We start from the raw sequence: 15,715 nt of genomic DNA, 5'->3' as shown, positions 1-15,715 counted from the left end.
CACTCGCACTAATCACCTGCACTCGCACTAATCAAAGTGTGAACCAGCCATTATGACGTTTTCGTTTCTTGACAGACGACAAGTTTCACTTCACTGACGTTTACGGTTTAACTTCTATTTGGAGTGGGTAGTGGGTACCTACTTGTTGTCTACTTGTTGTTGATAAACGGAGTTTTTTTTACTTATCATTTGTTTATTTTCTTATCATTTGATTATCTTTATTATTGGAATTTGTTTTTATATATATATTTAATAACGTTAAAAGTGAAACAGAACTATTGTTAATGTTTAGAAGATAGGACGTATATTTCTTTTTTACAACAAGGCCAATCAGAGAAACAATATGTTAATTTGAGCACCAGTACAAAGTCTAATTCGATAGGTAGAGTGTGGGCATATAGGACTAATAGGCAGCTACCAAAAAGACAAGTAAGTAAGTTCTTTAGCCATATTTAAAATATTCTAAATGAAATGAGTTCAATCACAATAATAAAAACCAGTCATTCGTAAACGAGTTCTATGAATATATTATAACAGAAGTAATAAAAATATTTAAGCACGAAGTTATTTTGAAGTAGAGAAATTAATTATATGTTTTTCTCTTTATCTACAGCTGCTGCTTAAAAATACATTTAGTAAATATGGCTTCAACACTAAGACGAACAGTTTCGCAAGCAATAAATAAAAGGAATATTTATTTTACCTCAATACTTCAGCAGAGTACAGATTCAAAAATACTTAAATCAGTGTTTAAAAATGTTGAGGATACCAATTACACAGTTAATGAATTTGTGTGGCAAAATTTGGACAGATGGCCAGACAAAACTTTTACAGTAAGTTTATTTTTTTTTACCATCTGTTAATTGTCTATCTCTGCAATGTCTTAATAAGTAACTTGTATAAACAAATTTTAGTATGACTATTAAAACTTTAAAAATTGTAATTTTATGTAATTCATAACTGCAATTTAATTTGAAGTAAGTAAGTATAAAATTTTAAATTTAGAACAAATTGTATTTTTTCTGTTTAACTAGGTATCTACCTACCTACCTCCTAAAATATATTATTGAATTCTTTAAGCCTTAAAAGGACATAATATATAATTAGTTTTTTCTATATACATATTAATATATAGATCCTACATTGTTTTTCTATAAAGTGACTAGCAGACTAACATGTTCAATTAGAAATAAAATTGCTTGTGTGTCTTTTTTCCGATAGTTTTGAAATATTAAACATGATTTTAGGTATGTGCCACAACTGGACATGGATATACTTACGCACAAACATACCGCATGTCTATAACATTTGCAGCATCTCTGCGAACAAAATTAAAGCTAAAGAATGATGATACAGTTGCTATCATATTGCCAAATGTTCCGGAATACCCTTGTATAACATTGGGTATTCTGGAAGCTGGATGTGTGATCAGTATGATGAATCCGGCATATAATGCTCGTGAGTTTGAACTTATTACACTAATTCTTAAGCTAAGACACCTAATATATTACTTGCACCAAATTGTGTTAGATTGCATGCATGAAATTTTTACTATTGCGAATATACAGCTTCCTAAATTATTTTTTACTTACTTTGCGAATGTACATATAGGTTTCCTTCCTAAACATTTTTTTTTATCGGAAACTGATGTTTTTTGGGAACATTTGTAGTGTACAGTAGAACTCCAATTATCCGAACTCCGACTATCCGAATCGCCGATTATCCGAATCACAAAAAATTGTCCAGTCAAGCGTCAAGCGAATGCGTGACCTGGCTGCCCGAAAACGGTTGAAGACCGCAAAACAGCTTACATTGACGGAGATGTTTAAAAAACAATGATTTTTATTTCTAAACTTGTACATAAGTACATTTTATTTATATTTAAAACATGTGAAAATTTCATGTTTCTTTCATTTAATTTAATAAAAAAATAGTGCAATATCGAAACGACAATTTTTTTTAAATCCGATTATCCGAATATTTGATTATCCGAATGGGTCCCGGTCCCCATTAATTCGGATAATTGGAGTTCTACTGTATAAACAAAATTCATTATGGATAACAAACAGGGAATTTCTACAAATTCAGTTAATTCAGAGTGATTATATTTCAATGTTGTTGCCAATCCAGTTTCTTGAACCGAGGTACAAATGTTTACCGTTTGATAAAAATAATAAACATTATTAATTGATTGATGGTTCAATTGAAAATTGCCACACCTTGAGTGAGATACAAATGATAAAATCATATCATATAAAATATTATAATCTTATCTCATTGAAATAAGCAATTCACTGCAAAATGTATGATTAAATTATTTGTAATACCTCCCCATAATCTACTTAAGATTAGCTAAAAAAACAAATATATAGAGTACATCTACAATAATTGTTAAGAAAAACTTATATTAAATGTGGTTTAGTATTTATTAGCTAAATTTATTAGGTTCAGCCTGTAGTATATCAATTTTAAATTGCATTAGGCAGAGCCTGCACCCTATTTCACATATATAGGGTGCAGGCTCTATATGAAATTTATTCAATTTGTTTTGATGGTTTTACCAAATTGAGTGTGATTCATAGTTCAAGTGAATGGTAATTATATTATGAATTCAATTTCTGGAATGAATTAAGTAATATCAATTATTATAATTTTTTATTCAACAGATGAACTGAAACGACAATTGGAACAAATAAAATGCAAAGCCATAGTAGCCTCGAAAATTTCATACGCGAATATTTCAGAAGCACTAAGTGCTATGAATAAGAATCTACCAGTTATTCTTATTGACCATGATTCGCTTCCTGAAGGAACGATAAAGTTTGCCGAATTTGCCAATGATCTGAATGTAGATATAGATTGTTTGAAGTCAGTTAAAAGGAGTCCCAAAGATGTAGCCATCATGCCGTTTTCTAGCGGCACCACTGGTTTTCCTAAAGCAGTTGTTTGTACACATAAATCTGTTGTGTCCTTCAATAAAGCTATTCTGGATCCTAATATCGTCGCGATAGAAGAGGCATCAGGTAAATATAATAGTTTAAAATTTATTTATTTTGCTTGAAAAAACTATTACTAGCAAAAAATTCCTAGAAAAGGAACAGACCTCAAAAAAAAAAAAATAATAATTTCATTTCCTGTAATTTTTTTGCAGCAAACTACCAATCAGTGTTGCCAGGAATATTACCCTTCTTCCATATATTTGGTTTCAACGCGTTAATGTTGAATCTAATGTGTGTGGGAGTGAAGTTGGTGACGCTCAGCTCTTTCAAACCTGAGGTATTTTTGGAAACAATTGTGCGACACAGAGCACAACATATGTATGCTGTACCACCAATGAGTAAGCATTTTTTTACTGTTTACATAGTTAATAATTTTAAATATATTATTATTTTATCACTATAGTTTATACAACACGCTCCTCGCTGACTTTCTGTCTTTTCGCAATAAACTCAAAAACAAAATTTTCATTCCGTTTTCTCCAATATCGAATTTCGAGGAAGGTCTTTGTAAAAGTAAAAAATATTTATTCAAAAAATCTAGCATACAATCTCGTTGAACTTATTACAATAAGGCTGTTAACACAGTAAATATGTAGTATACTCTATACATCATTTTAACCAAGATGCCCACACTAGACTCGTGGCCTGTATTGTGGGCATCAGTACAAAATATAAAGAAACAAACAAAACTAGACAAGGATGTAAATGAAATGTCGATTTATTAATGTTTTAAGAATAAATTGCAATTCATATTTTATTCTTTATGCTTTTTTATTTCATTAGATAAAACTTAAATGAACAAAAAAAAAACAAATAAATATCAGAATAAAATATAAATAAATAGATACTTTTTATATGTGTGTGTGCTGAATAAGAGATGCATGGGGTAAAACTTGTGAGTAAGAGCGTTAGATTAAAGACCTAATCAAATTTTCCGTTTGTTGAAAAGACAAAGAGAGTAACCATTTTTTAATAATTTTCTTGGCCTTTGCGACACCACTCTGCCTAATAGAATGCAATGCCTGGTTGACGCGGTTATATATAAGCGGGTGTAGGAATTGACTAAATCGTTTGGCAAAGGAGGTAGTAACCTGAGGTAAAGGAATTTTATATATTCTATTGTTGAGTAAGTTAGCGTGATTGCCCAGTGAAATTAGGTAAAAAAAGGGGTCAACCTCGGAATGAAAGATAATAAGCTGGAAATTGGTAAAAACCTTTGTTTTGTTACCCTAAATATTGTCTCAAAAGTCACAAATGCTATCGTGTCCGCGTCTTAAGATATTGAAGGTCAAAGGTCACAAAAAATGATTTTTCGCGAATATCTCGGTTCCTATTGCTTAAATGATATTTTCACCTATTATGAAAGTTGTAGAGTATAAAATTATCTACAACTTTTGTCTAAACTTTTTTTTTATACGATCAACCGTTTTTGCGGTAGAGCGCGAAGAATGCGCAGCGTACAGTCATATATGAGCTAATGCAGGGTCAAGCGTGAGTTACGGTTATAATTAAAAAAAATATAATTATTAAGCAATGCCCATTATTTCTGTACTTATTCTTAATTATTATATTTAATTATTCAACTATAGTATATTATTAATTCTGGATTATCTATTTTAGTTATATTTTAAAATAAAAAGACAGTAAGGAAATATATTTTAGATATATCTTTATTTTTCACTAGCGGGCCGCCCCGGCTTCGCCCGTGGTACATATTTCGCAATAAAAAGTAGCCTATGTCCTTTCTCGGGTATCAAAATATCTCCATACCAAATTTCATGTAAATTGGTTCAGTAGTTTAGGCGTGATTGAGTAACAGACAGACAGACAGAGTTACTTTCGCATTTATAATATTATGAGATTGATATGTTGACGGGCTGCTACACTTGTTGGTGGAAGTGTTGACAATTGTACAGGTTTATTTAGTTTTGTTAATTTGATGAATTGCGTGTAGCGGAAATAATCAAGGTTGTCCTCAGATTCTGGAGCATTATATAATGCCAAAAAGATGCGCACTCCATTTTAAAATAAAGTTTGTACGGGGCAGTTTTCTTGTTGAAATACTTCCACCAGTTTATCCAAATTGGTAATTTTCTCCAATGCTCTAGTAACACTTTTTTTTCTTTTTTTAAATCGGCTATAAATAGAAATGATCATAGGGTAGGGACAAGTATTTCCAGTTATATAAGTATTTAAAAATTTACACGTTTTAAAGGAAACATATATAATGTCGTTTTATTTTAAAATATAACTAAAATAGATAATCCAGAATTAATAATATACTATAATTGAATAATTGCTTAATAATTATAATTTTTTGTCAATAATTGACTTTATACAACGTACTGATAACCGTAACTCACGCTTGACCCTGCATTAGCTCATATATGACTGTACGCTGCGCACTCTTCGCGCTCTACTTCAAAAACGGTTGATCGTATAAAAAAAAAGTTTAGACAAAAGTTGTAGAGAATTTTATACTCTACAACTTTCATAATAGGTGAAAATATCATTTAAGCAATAGGAACCGAGATATTCGCGAAAAATCGTTTTTTGTGACCTTTGACCCTCAATATCTTAAGACGCGGACACGATAGCATTTGTGACTTTTGAGACAATATTTAGGGTACCAAAACAAAGGTTTTTACCAATTTCCAGCTTATTATCTTTCATTCCGAGGTGAAACCCCTAATATGACTGGGCTATGATCACTTGAAGAGAGAATATTTTTATGGGTTAGTAATGCTACATTGAGAATAAATAATTTTCTGACGCTCAACAATCCAATCTCCTTATAAAGCAAGTCAGTTGGGTAGCGGATAGGGAGATGCAGCATAACCTTTAACACGGCTCTTTGTGCTCTTTCCAGAACCAATAGACAACAAGGCTTTAGAAAACGCGACGACGCGGGTGGAAAGCTAGTTATTTTAAATTCCCATTTACTTTAATAACAATTTAATCACTTTTTCTTCACTAATAGTTTTTTATGAGGTGTTTTTCCTCTAAGCTTTCGTATTCACATTATTTATAAGATAATTAAATTATAGCGCGTGTTTGTATTTTGCCTTTGCATTTATAAAAATATTTTCAATTCAAAAATATTTCTTATTGTTTTCTCCCATAGTAATTTTTATTTTAATCTTTTTCAGTAATATTCCTAGGTAAGCATTCTGCGGTTACTCCAGCACACGTCCAATCGTTAAAAACTATTGTTTGTGGAGCGGCGTCTTTGGCCAGAAGCGACGCAGAGGCTCTGCTAAAGAAAAATGTAGGTATGCTGCATGCGGGTAAAACATTGGTGTTCGTTTGGTACGTTTTTTTGAAGTGAAAACTTCTTTTGCGGCGTTGAGCACTTTGTCTGTAATGGGTATAAAATCTTAAACTCGCGTCAGGACACGTGACCTGATCGAAAAAGTGTAAGACGGATACCATTCCAAAATATCAAACATGCTCAACGTTAATAATCAAGTTTTCACTTCTGCCGGCACTCCCGGAGTGCAACCCGTCTTTTTTTTTATGGAACTTGTCTTATGTCCGAATATTTGAGTGTTTTAAGTTAAGAGTATTTCTGATATATTCTAATCTTGATTCTAATACAAGCATTATCAAACCGGACTCAGGAGTAATGTCAAAATAATGGTAAAGGTACACATTTTTTTTTTAATTGTCGATGATTTTAGTTTTGATCTGCCATGCGAAAACAGCAAAAATATATAATATCAACCAAAATGCGTTATGTACCATGATTTTTTTCTAAATAAATAAATCTATATTTTCAGAGGAACATTAACTTCCGTCAAGGGTACGGACTGACTGAGACAAACGGAGGAATTTCGGTAGGTAAGAAGGGAGATAATAACCACGCTGCTGTCGGCCATGTTTTTGGGAGTTGCGAAGTCAAGATTGCCGACTTGCAGACACAGGAAGCTTTGGGTCCTAATGAGGTTTGTTTGTTTTATGTTACTTTTAAACTACTCGCTTGTAAGTTTTTCACATTTTTTACAGATATTATTTTGTAATCCGAGCGGAGAGCAATTCTAACGAATCAAAATTTAACCATAAGAGTAACTACACACATTTTTTTTGTTTAATTAATTGTATAGATTTCGCCTAATTTATTATTAGTGAATGTAACAAGTTCTGAACGAAATATTTACTGTTTTCAACAGGAGGGTGAAATCTGGTTCCGTGGTCCAATAATGATGCAAGGTTACTATGAAAATGACGCAGCTAATAAGGAAGTTTTTACAGAAGATGGGTGGTTCAAAACTGGTGATATTGGGAAATATGATGATGATAAATACTTGTATATTACTGACCGACTTAAGGAATTAATAAAGGTATTATTTTTTATAAATATTTTCCGCAATTTTTAACTTCATTTTTCCTGATAAAACTTTAATAAAATATGTATTTTATTTGAGTAATAATATTGCAACTATTAATCTTTAAGACAAGGACAGACTTATTAAAACTTAATTGCAATAACAAAAAAGAGAGTCTAATTCACTTACTACTTTAATTGAGAAGATTTTTTGCCGGATTATATTCATATAACCATGAGTAATATATTATATTATATTACTCATGGTGATCGCTTTATTAGGTGACCCACCTACTGGTAACCCGCTCTTATATATAAACATTAGCGTTTTCATATAATGCAGATGTTACATGTCGAACTTTTGGCTCTCCTGATGATCCTGATGATGTTTTCCTTCATCAATCGGAATAATTGTGTAGATAATGTGCAGTTAAGTATCTGCACATTATTTACATCTATAATATCTATACTAATATTATAAAGCTGAAGAGTTTGTTTGTTTTTTTGTTTGAACGCGCTAATCTCAGGAACTACTTATCCGATTTGAAAAATTCTTTCGGTGGTAGATAGCCCATTTATCCAGGAAGGCTATATATCATCACAGAGCAATGCGGGTAAAACCGCGAGGCACAGCTAGTAGATAATAAACTCCGAGCTCTTTTAACCGATGTCCTAAACACCGTTCCAAATATCCTTCTACCATACTAACTAATAATATTAATATGAAATTGCAGGTAAAAGGTTTCCAAGTGCCACCAGCGGAACTAGAAACAATACTCCGAATGCATCCGAAAGTTCTAGATTGTGCAGTCATAGGAATCAAAGACGATATTACGGGAGAAGCGCCAAAAGCCTTCATAGTAACTCAGCCGAAACAAACATTGGACCCGAAAGAAATACTCGAATTCGTGAACAAACAAGTCGTAGCATTTAAGAATATAAAAGAAGTGCAATTCGTCGATGCGATCCCGAAAAATCCGGGGGGAAAAATATTGAGGAAAGATCTGAAGGCCAAGTATTGCTAGTTAAGGAGCACAGATTATATATGCAGCTTTTTTATGACAAATTATGAAGATTCGAATAAAGAACAAAAACAGAATTAGAATTAATCGTGTCATCACCTTTTTGTATGGAAATTATTAATATATCTATGTAAAAACTAAGATGTACTATGTATTAAGCACTTATTAGTTTGTCATTGCATAATTTACGATTAATTTTATACATAATTCTTTAACGTTTATTTTACAATCTTTTACGTAAAATAAAAGCTGTCTACAGGGTTAGTTTTCAATGACCAGCCAAAATTTAAAATTAAGATCTAGATATTAAACCAAAGGTACATTTGAAATATTATTGTCGAATAAAAAATAAATAAATAATAATAGCATTCATTTGAAAATGTCTCAAAAAATTTCCTAAATCGTAAACACGTGATAAGCTTAATTCAATGCACTTGTGTGCGTGCGCGCATCGCCAAATTTATGTGTGTGCTAACTTATACCTATCTAGGTTGTTGAACTGAATTGTGCTTTTGTAATGTTCACACGTTCGCTTTTTAGTGGCGGACAGGAATGAAATCTAATTAAAAAAAACGTTTTTAAGCTATTGCATAGCTTCTATCGCGGGCCTTGAGCGTGGGGACCGAATCGAGAAATTCCGTTAAGAAAAACCTCACGCTCCCCACTCCGACGGGCGCGGAGGTGTGGCTTGAAGGCATGCTATGCAATAGCTTTACCGCGGCAGTCCTCGAGTGCCACACGTCTTTTTTTTTTCATTAGATCGATAATGTTATCGATTCTGAACAATTTCTGAAAATTTGGCCGGTCATTGAAAACTATCCCTGTATTATTACTTCGCTGAACGCAACTATATGCAACATTTTTGACTATTTTTGACTATTTTTGATTATTTTTTTAAAATGCATTTACAGACAACACAACGTATTATGACAAAAGACTGAAATAGTAATTTTCTATCCAATTCAAATGTAGTTAATACATCATTTCTAAGAGATCGATTAAAAATATGAATTACTGACAAATCAATAATATAAACTTGATATTGACTTCTTTTTTTTCACGTTCAATAATATAAAAGGGAAAGAGATCCTTTGAGTTTGGACTTTTAATAAATATTGTTGTACTAATTCAAGGAAATTATGGTAAACACTTTATATGTATTAAAAAAAATCTTTTAGAATATTCTATCACTGCTGCTTCAGTATCTATATATAACTTGTTTAGTATTTTTCTATATAATATTTTTCAAAAATACACATCATACATTTTACTCTCTTTGGTACAGTGGTTACAAAATATGTATTAAATTATAAAGAAAATTGATTAGGTGAACTCAGAAGGGATCCAAGTCAATTTTAATCAAAATTTTAAGCTATTGCATAGCTTCTATCGCGGGCCTTGAGCGCGAGAACCGAAACGAGAAATTCCGTAACGAAAAATCAAAAAACCTCACGCTCCCCACTCCGACGGGCGCGGAGGTGTGGCTTGAAGGCATAGCATGCAATAGCTTTACCGCGGCAGTCCCCGAGTGCCACACGTCTTTCTTATTTTTTATCATTCAAAATATCTATTTACACTGAAGAATATATTTGCATGTAATATAAAGGTTATTATGCTACTATTATAAGCTAGAAATATATTTTTTATCGGTTGAGGTATACTTGGATTTGTTATTAATTTTTTACATTTACTTTAGTTTTACAAAGTGCCTTAAAAGTATACTAGTCTATAATAATTATTCTTTTAAAATTAGGGTTAAGCCTGATGTTATTTTGAATACATTTTAGCTTTAAGCATATTTTTAAATACCTTAAATATATCGAAGAACAATGTATGATTATAATATTTAAATATCTAATAAATCGGAATATCATAGTTTTGTATAAAAATACGGTTATTGAAGTATTGGCATAAATAATAATGGTTTATAATATTTAAGAATCTCCGTCGTTCTAAACATGTTTTCGTGTATTTGCTTTAATTGTATTTTGCATAATTTCCTAATTAAATATTTTTATATTTAAAATGAGCTATTGTTCTATTTTAATTGGCAATAGTGTAAAAATGCATCTTCTTTTTCCTTGATTATTAACGCTTGTTAAAAAAAATGATTATCTCTTTATATGGAGTTAAATAAAACATATCATATAATACGTAATTTATTAAAGTGTTTTTATTGGTGCTTGTTTAATCCATATAATGGATCTTTATAAAAATGATTATTGTTATTATGTTATGTAATGTTTTTGTAACCTGCCTTTTATTAAAAAGATAATTTTTATAAGTAATAATGTGTTTAATTTTTTTGAAAGACTCACATCCAATTTTAGTTAAAAAAATCGCTGCTTATATTCGTATCGTAGGTACTATATATTAAAAAAAGTAGCATAGCTGTTAAAATTTATGGAAACAATGGTCGCCTAAGTTAAAATTATTTAAAGTGGATGCTTTTATTTCGTGGTAATTCCAAAGCCATTAAAAGCTATACCAGAATTATTGTTAATGAAAATTTAAATCAAAATATAATAGTATGACTGCTGTAATTATTATCAAACCTGTAGTCCTGTATATTCTCATAGTGTACTTACCCGATACGAACTATGGAGTTTCTTGCCGATTCTTCTCCATAGATGATAGATACTGCTTTCCGAATCGGTGGTAAATTTAATGTTAAAAATACTTATGTAATGACGATTCGAAAGTGCTACTAAATAGTAGTCTAATTGAATAAATGAATGTTTGAGTTTGAGTTTGATACTTACAATCAAATGATCTACTGAAGTTGGCATACACAAATTTCCCCATATCTGCTGTATATAAACATATTTTACAGTATACATAAACATCGGCATATTTTGTTGATAATAAAAACTGCTCGCAAAGTAATACAAATATTAAATTATGTTGTATTAAAATTTAGCACTTTATCGCAAAATTCTGTGACTAAAAAACATTGAAACGAATTATATCGTTATTATTATTTTATCTTATCTGTAGGTACTTTCTAGCCGTCATATTTTTTAATCTTTAGGGGGCAATGAATTGTTGAAGATAAATAATTTTAAGTTCGAATATCCGGGTCGCATGTTAGTCGCAAAATATTTATAAAAAAACTTAATAACAAAGGGTAGTAACTATTTCGTAATATGTGCTATAGATTCAAATTTGCTATTGCATATTTTATAGGTACCTATTAAGTATCTAATCTTGAAAAAGATCTATAGTCTATACATACGTATGGCTCATTGAAAAAAAAAATTACCCGAATACAGGGGCGTTTCGCTATCAGTTTCGGACATAGAAACATAATAATAATATAGGTACCTAATGTATTTATTACAAATCAGTCCTTCGATTATTATTAAGTAAAATATGAATCTACTAATAGATATCTAGTATTATTATTTTTATATTGCAGATTAAACATATTTTTTGCTCAAATACTTCGAAAAAACTAATATAAAAGTCGCACCGGCACGGATCGAATTGGCCTTATTATGCATTATGTGTAAGATAATAATAATTATACAAAAATATATTATATTGTTATAGTTATAGTTATAGTTATATATTCTTTATTGCACACAAATTTTTAATTTTACAATACAAGGATATCAGAAGCAATTGGCGGCTTTATTGCTAAACAGCAATTTCTTCCAAGCAACCAGTACCAAGCATGAAATATACAGTTGCAAATATGGGAAGATAGTGTACACATAAAGCAAATAAATTAATACAAAAACATTCAAATCAAAATAAACAAAAAAAAAACAAACAATATCAAAAACACTAAAAATAAAACACAAAAAGAAAAACAGCACAGAAAATTAGCAGGTTTGCAAATAATGATTCTTTACCATATTTTTAAAAGACTCAAGCGATTGAGCTTTCCTAATGCTGGTGGGTAGATCATTCCAAAGTTGCACAGCTTTAACAGTAAAAGAAGCGTTATAAAATTTAGTTGAGTGAACAGGAACACTTAGCATTAGGTTATCATTAGAACGTAGGTTCAAACTCCTGGCAGATAAAAATTCAAAGTTATCTTTTAAATAGCAAGGAATACGAGGATCAAATAGTATGCAGTATAGGAGCGAGAGGGCATGAGCATTGCGGCGGTGGCGGATGGGTAGCCATTTAAGTTGCTTCCGAAATGCTGAGACATGGTCAAATTTTCTCAACCCAAAAACGAAACGCAGGGCAAGGTTCTGCAAACGTTCGATTTTATCGAGTTGCTCCTGGGTTAGGTTGGAAAAACACACATCAGCATAGTCCAGAATGGGCAGCATTAAGGTCTGAGCAAGCATAACTTTGGTGGGAATAGGCAAAAAATTGCGCAGCCTTCTTAAACTAGATGCTGTCCAAAATATTTTTTTACTGATGTTTTTTAACTGCACTGACCATGACAGAGTTTCGTCCATATATAAGCCCAAGTTTTTAACATATTTGCGGTAAGGCACGACGACGCCATCAATATAGATAGGTGGTAAGGTAGTCCAGTTGATTCTAGCCACCAGACTCTGACTACCAATAATGATGGCTTGTGATTTTAATGGGTTTAATTTGAGACCATGGGATACACTCCAATCATACACCTTATTTAGATTGTTGTTTATATCATTAATGGCAGTGTTAATATCAGCTAAAGGCGACTGTGTATATATTTGAAGGTCGTCTGCATAAAGATGATAAAGGGAAGTTAGGTGAGGAGTTAAAAAATTAATAAATACAGCAAACAGAATTGGAGAGAGCACACCACCTTGTGGCACGCCAGCAGATATGTTGCGCCAGGTTGAAAAAGAATTATCAACAAGAATACGTTGCTGGCGGCCAGCCAAGTAACTCTGAAACCATCCAAGAACATTGGGAGATAGGTTTATGGAACGAAGCATGCCTAACAATAAATCAAAATCCACTGTATTGAAGGCATTACTAAAATCTAAAAGTATAAGGACTGTGAGCATCCTGTTGTCCATACCCCAGCGTATGTCATCTGTGATTTTAAGAAGAGCAGTAGTCGTACTATGACCGGGGCGGAAACCGGATTGAAAGGGATCGAGGAGGGAATTTTTATTAAGAAAGAGACTGAGCTGTTGTTGGATAAGGCGTTCTAGGATTTTGGAGAGAAAGGGTAGGATAGAAATAGGCCGATAGTCCGATAAGGAGTTAGGAGTATTTATTTTAGGAAGAGGGATAACATTAGCCTTTTTCCACATATGAGGAAAAACACTAGATGAGATAGAGGAATTAAGGATGTGGGTTATGATAGGAATGACTATGTCTAGGATTGGAACGATCATTTTACGACTAATGCCATCCACACCGACAGAGTTTGAGGTAATGGACAATACAGTTTTCTCAACTTCAGTGACAGAGAAAGAACGAAAATTAAATGGTGGGAAATTAGGAGGGGGCAAAGAAGATAAATAGCTTAAGGTTTTAGTTTTTATATTTACATCCAAAGAACAGACTGAAGTAAAGTGCTGGTTTAATGATTCTAGAGAAATATCTTTAGATAACTTACAATTACTATCCTTACCCACTCCCAATGATTTCAGAAATTTCCAGAGCCTGGCAGGATCACCGTTTTCAACAGAGGTGTGTATGTGACGCCTTTGTGCATCTCTACAAGCTGTGTTACATTTATTACGGATTATTTTGTATTTGTCTCGATTGCTATCTGACGGCTTCATCTTATAACGAGCCTTGGACATATTCTTCTTATGCAGAAGAGCTTTTAAATCGTCAGTGAGCCAGGGAGCAGGAAGGTGTTTAATTTTGACTGGTCTTATAGGAGCGTGAACATCATATAAATTAACCATAAAATTGTTAAATATTGAGACTTTATCTTCAACAGATTCAGCCTTCAGTAAAACATCCCAATCGATTTTTGAAGCATCATTGCGGAGACAATTTATATCCATTCCACCAAAATTACGCTGCATCAGAATTTTATGCTTTAGTTTAGGAAGGCGGAGTCGAAAGGATAGGTAAAGAAGGTCATGGTTTGAAAAAGCATCCGCAGCACACTGACCATGCTTAACAACATATGTAGGAGAAGAGGTAAGGATGAGGTCGAGTAAGGAAGGTATACAATTTGGGATAATGTGCGTAGCATTAAGAGGGAGCAAGTGGAGGTTGCAAGCATCTACCAAGGTTTGTAGTTTTTTAGATCGAGTATCATTTTTTAACATGCAAGTATTGAAATCTCCCATACAGATTATGTGCTTGTAAATAGAAGATGCATTTTCTAGGATAGTTTCTAAGGACGAGAAATAATTTACATTGAGAGAAGGACTGTAGAATACTCCGAGTAGTAATTTAGTTGAGTTTACGCTAATCTCTATGATGAGGTGCTCAGCGGCGTCCGCAGGTGGGGGTTGTGGCGACATACTAACTATAGAGAAGGGAATGCAGTCAGAAAGATAAATGGCGACACCTCCCCCACCACGGCCCACTCTATCGTTGCGGATTAAATTATACCCAGGCAAGGAATATGAGGATGATGATAGGCAAGGTTTTAGCCACGATTCTGAAACCAGAATTGCGCTGATAACTTTTGAATCAAAAGATGAAAGAAGGTCAGGGAAATGTGCTGGGATACTTTGAGCATTAATATGCACAATATTTAAATTTTTAAGACAATCATGGAAATGGGAAAAAAGGGTTTTTTCAAGGGAGGGAAAGGAAGTACTACAAAAACTATTTTCATCGCTACTACTATTTGAAGATGCCGAATAAAAGATATCACTATTTGCACTGCAGTTAGACATAAAAAAGTAACTAGTTACAATTACTTATAGTTATAAGCACAAAATAAGCTAAACCAGTAATACCAATACCAATACTACCAGCAATATAAGCAAATACAGCAAATAAAAAACAAAGAATAAAAATAAAAAAAAAATACATTAGAGGTACATACAAAGCCAACGAGAAAAAAAAGAAGAAAAGAAATAGATTAAAATAAACATTACATCCAAAATATTTTTAGGTAACAAGGACTAAGAACTAATTTCCTAAACAAATTTTTAAGTACATATAATAAACCTGAATGCCAAGGAGCTAGGCCGAACAATGTACCTCAAATGTCAAAAGGACATAAAATATGACAGGTGTCGACAGCTGTCATAATAATTGTTTACATTACCTACAAAGTTTTGTCAATATTTATGAAACTTGATATTACAAAAAATGCTTAATAATTACAAAACGACGGTACTCACAAGTGGCATTAACTTTTATTATATTAAGCGTGGGTGACTACTAAATATGTTAACCAATAACCACAAAGTGATTTAATATGAATATTATAATCACATAACAACATACAAAACATACATTGGAGACAAAAGGCACATAGGTAGGAAAGA

At 32.2% G+C, this 15,715-nt stretch overlaps 1 protein-coding gene across 2 annotated transcripts; it reads left to right on the top strand.

The window, feature by feature from the left end:
• Nucleotides 1-118: 118 nt before the first annotated feature.
• Nucleotides 119-8,711, top strand: LOC149906924 (uncharacterized). 2 transcript variants are annotated; one of them, XM_090103973.1, is made up of 9 exons: nt 119-433; nt 614-833; nt 1,248-1,458; nt 2,667-3,023; nt 3,152-3,337; nt 6,149-6,267; nt 6,779-6,943; nt 7,169-7,339; nt 8,058-8,711. In XM_090103973.1, exons 2-9 carry the CDS (start codon nt 642-644, stop codon nt 8,346-8,348), a joined length of 1,692 nt encoding a protein of 563 aa, XP_089960099.1. In that variant the 5' UTR covers nt 119-433; nt 614-641; the 3' UTR covers nt 8,349-8,711. The 2 variants fall into 2 exon arrangements, with proteins under 2 accessions (XP_089960099.1, XP_089960098.1); XM_090103972.1 differs by having other exon boundaries at nt 119-429; nt 8,058-8,710.
• The last annotated feature ends 7,004 nt before the right edge of the window (nt 8,712-15,715 follow it).

Source organism: Colias eurytheme, chromosome 7 (assembly GCF_061535395.1).
Source record: "Colias eurytheme isolate Ceu_HAF_F1 chromosome 7, ilColEury1 Martin Lab GWU primary, whole genome shotgun sequence".
NCBI classification, from domain to species: domain Eukaryota; kingdom Metazoa; phylum Arthropoda; class Insecta; order Lepidoptera; family Pieridae; genus Colias; species Colias eurytheme.
This window is presented reverse-complemented; position numbering and strand designations above follow the sequence as displayed.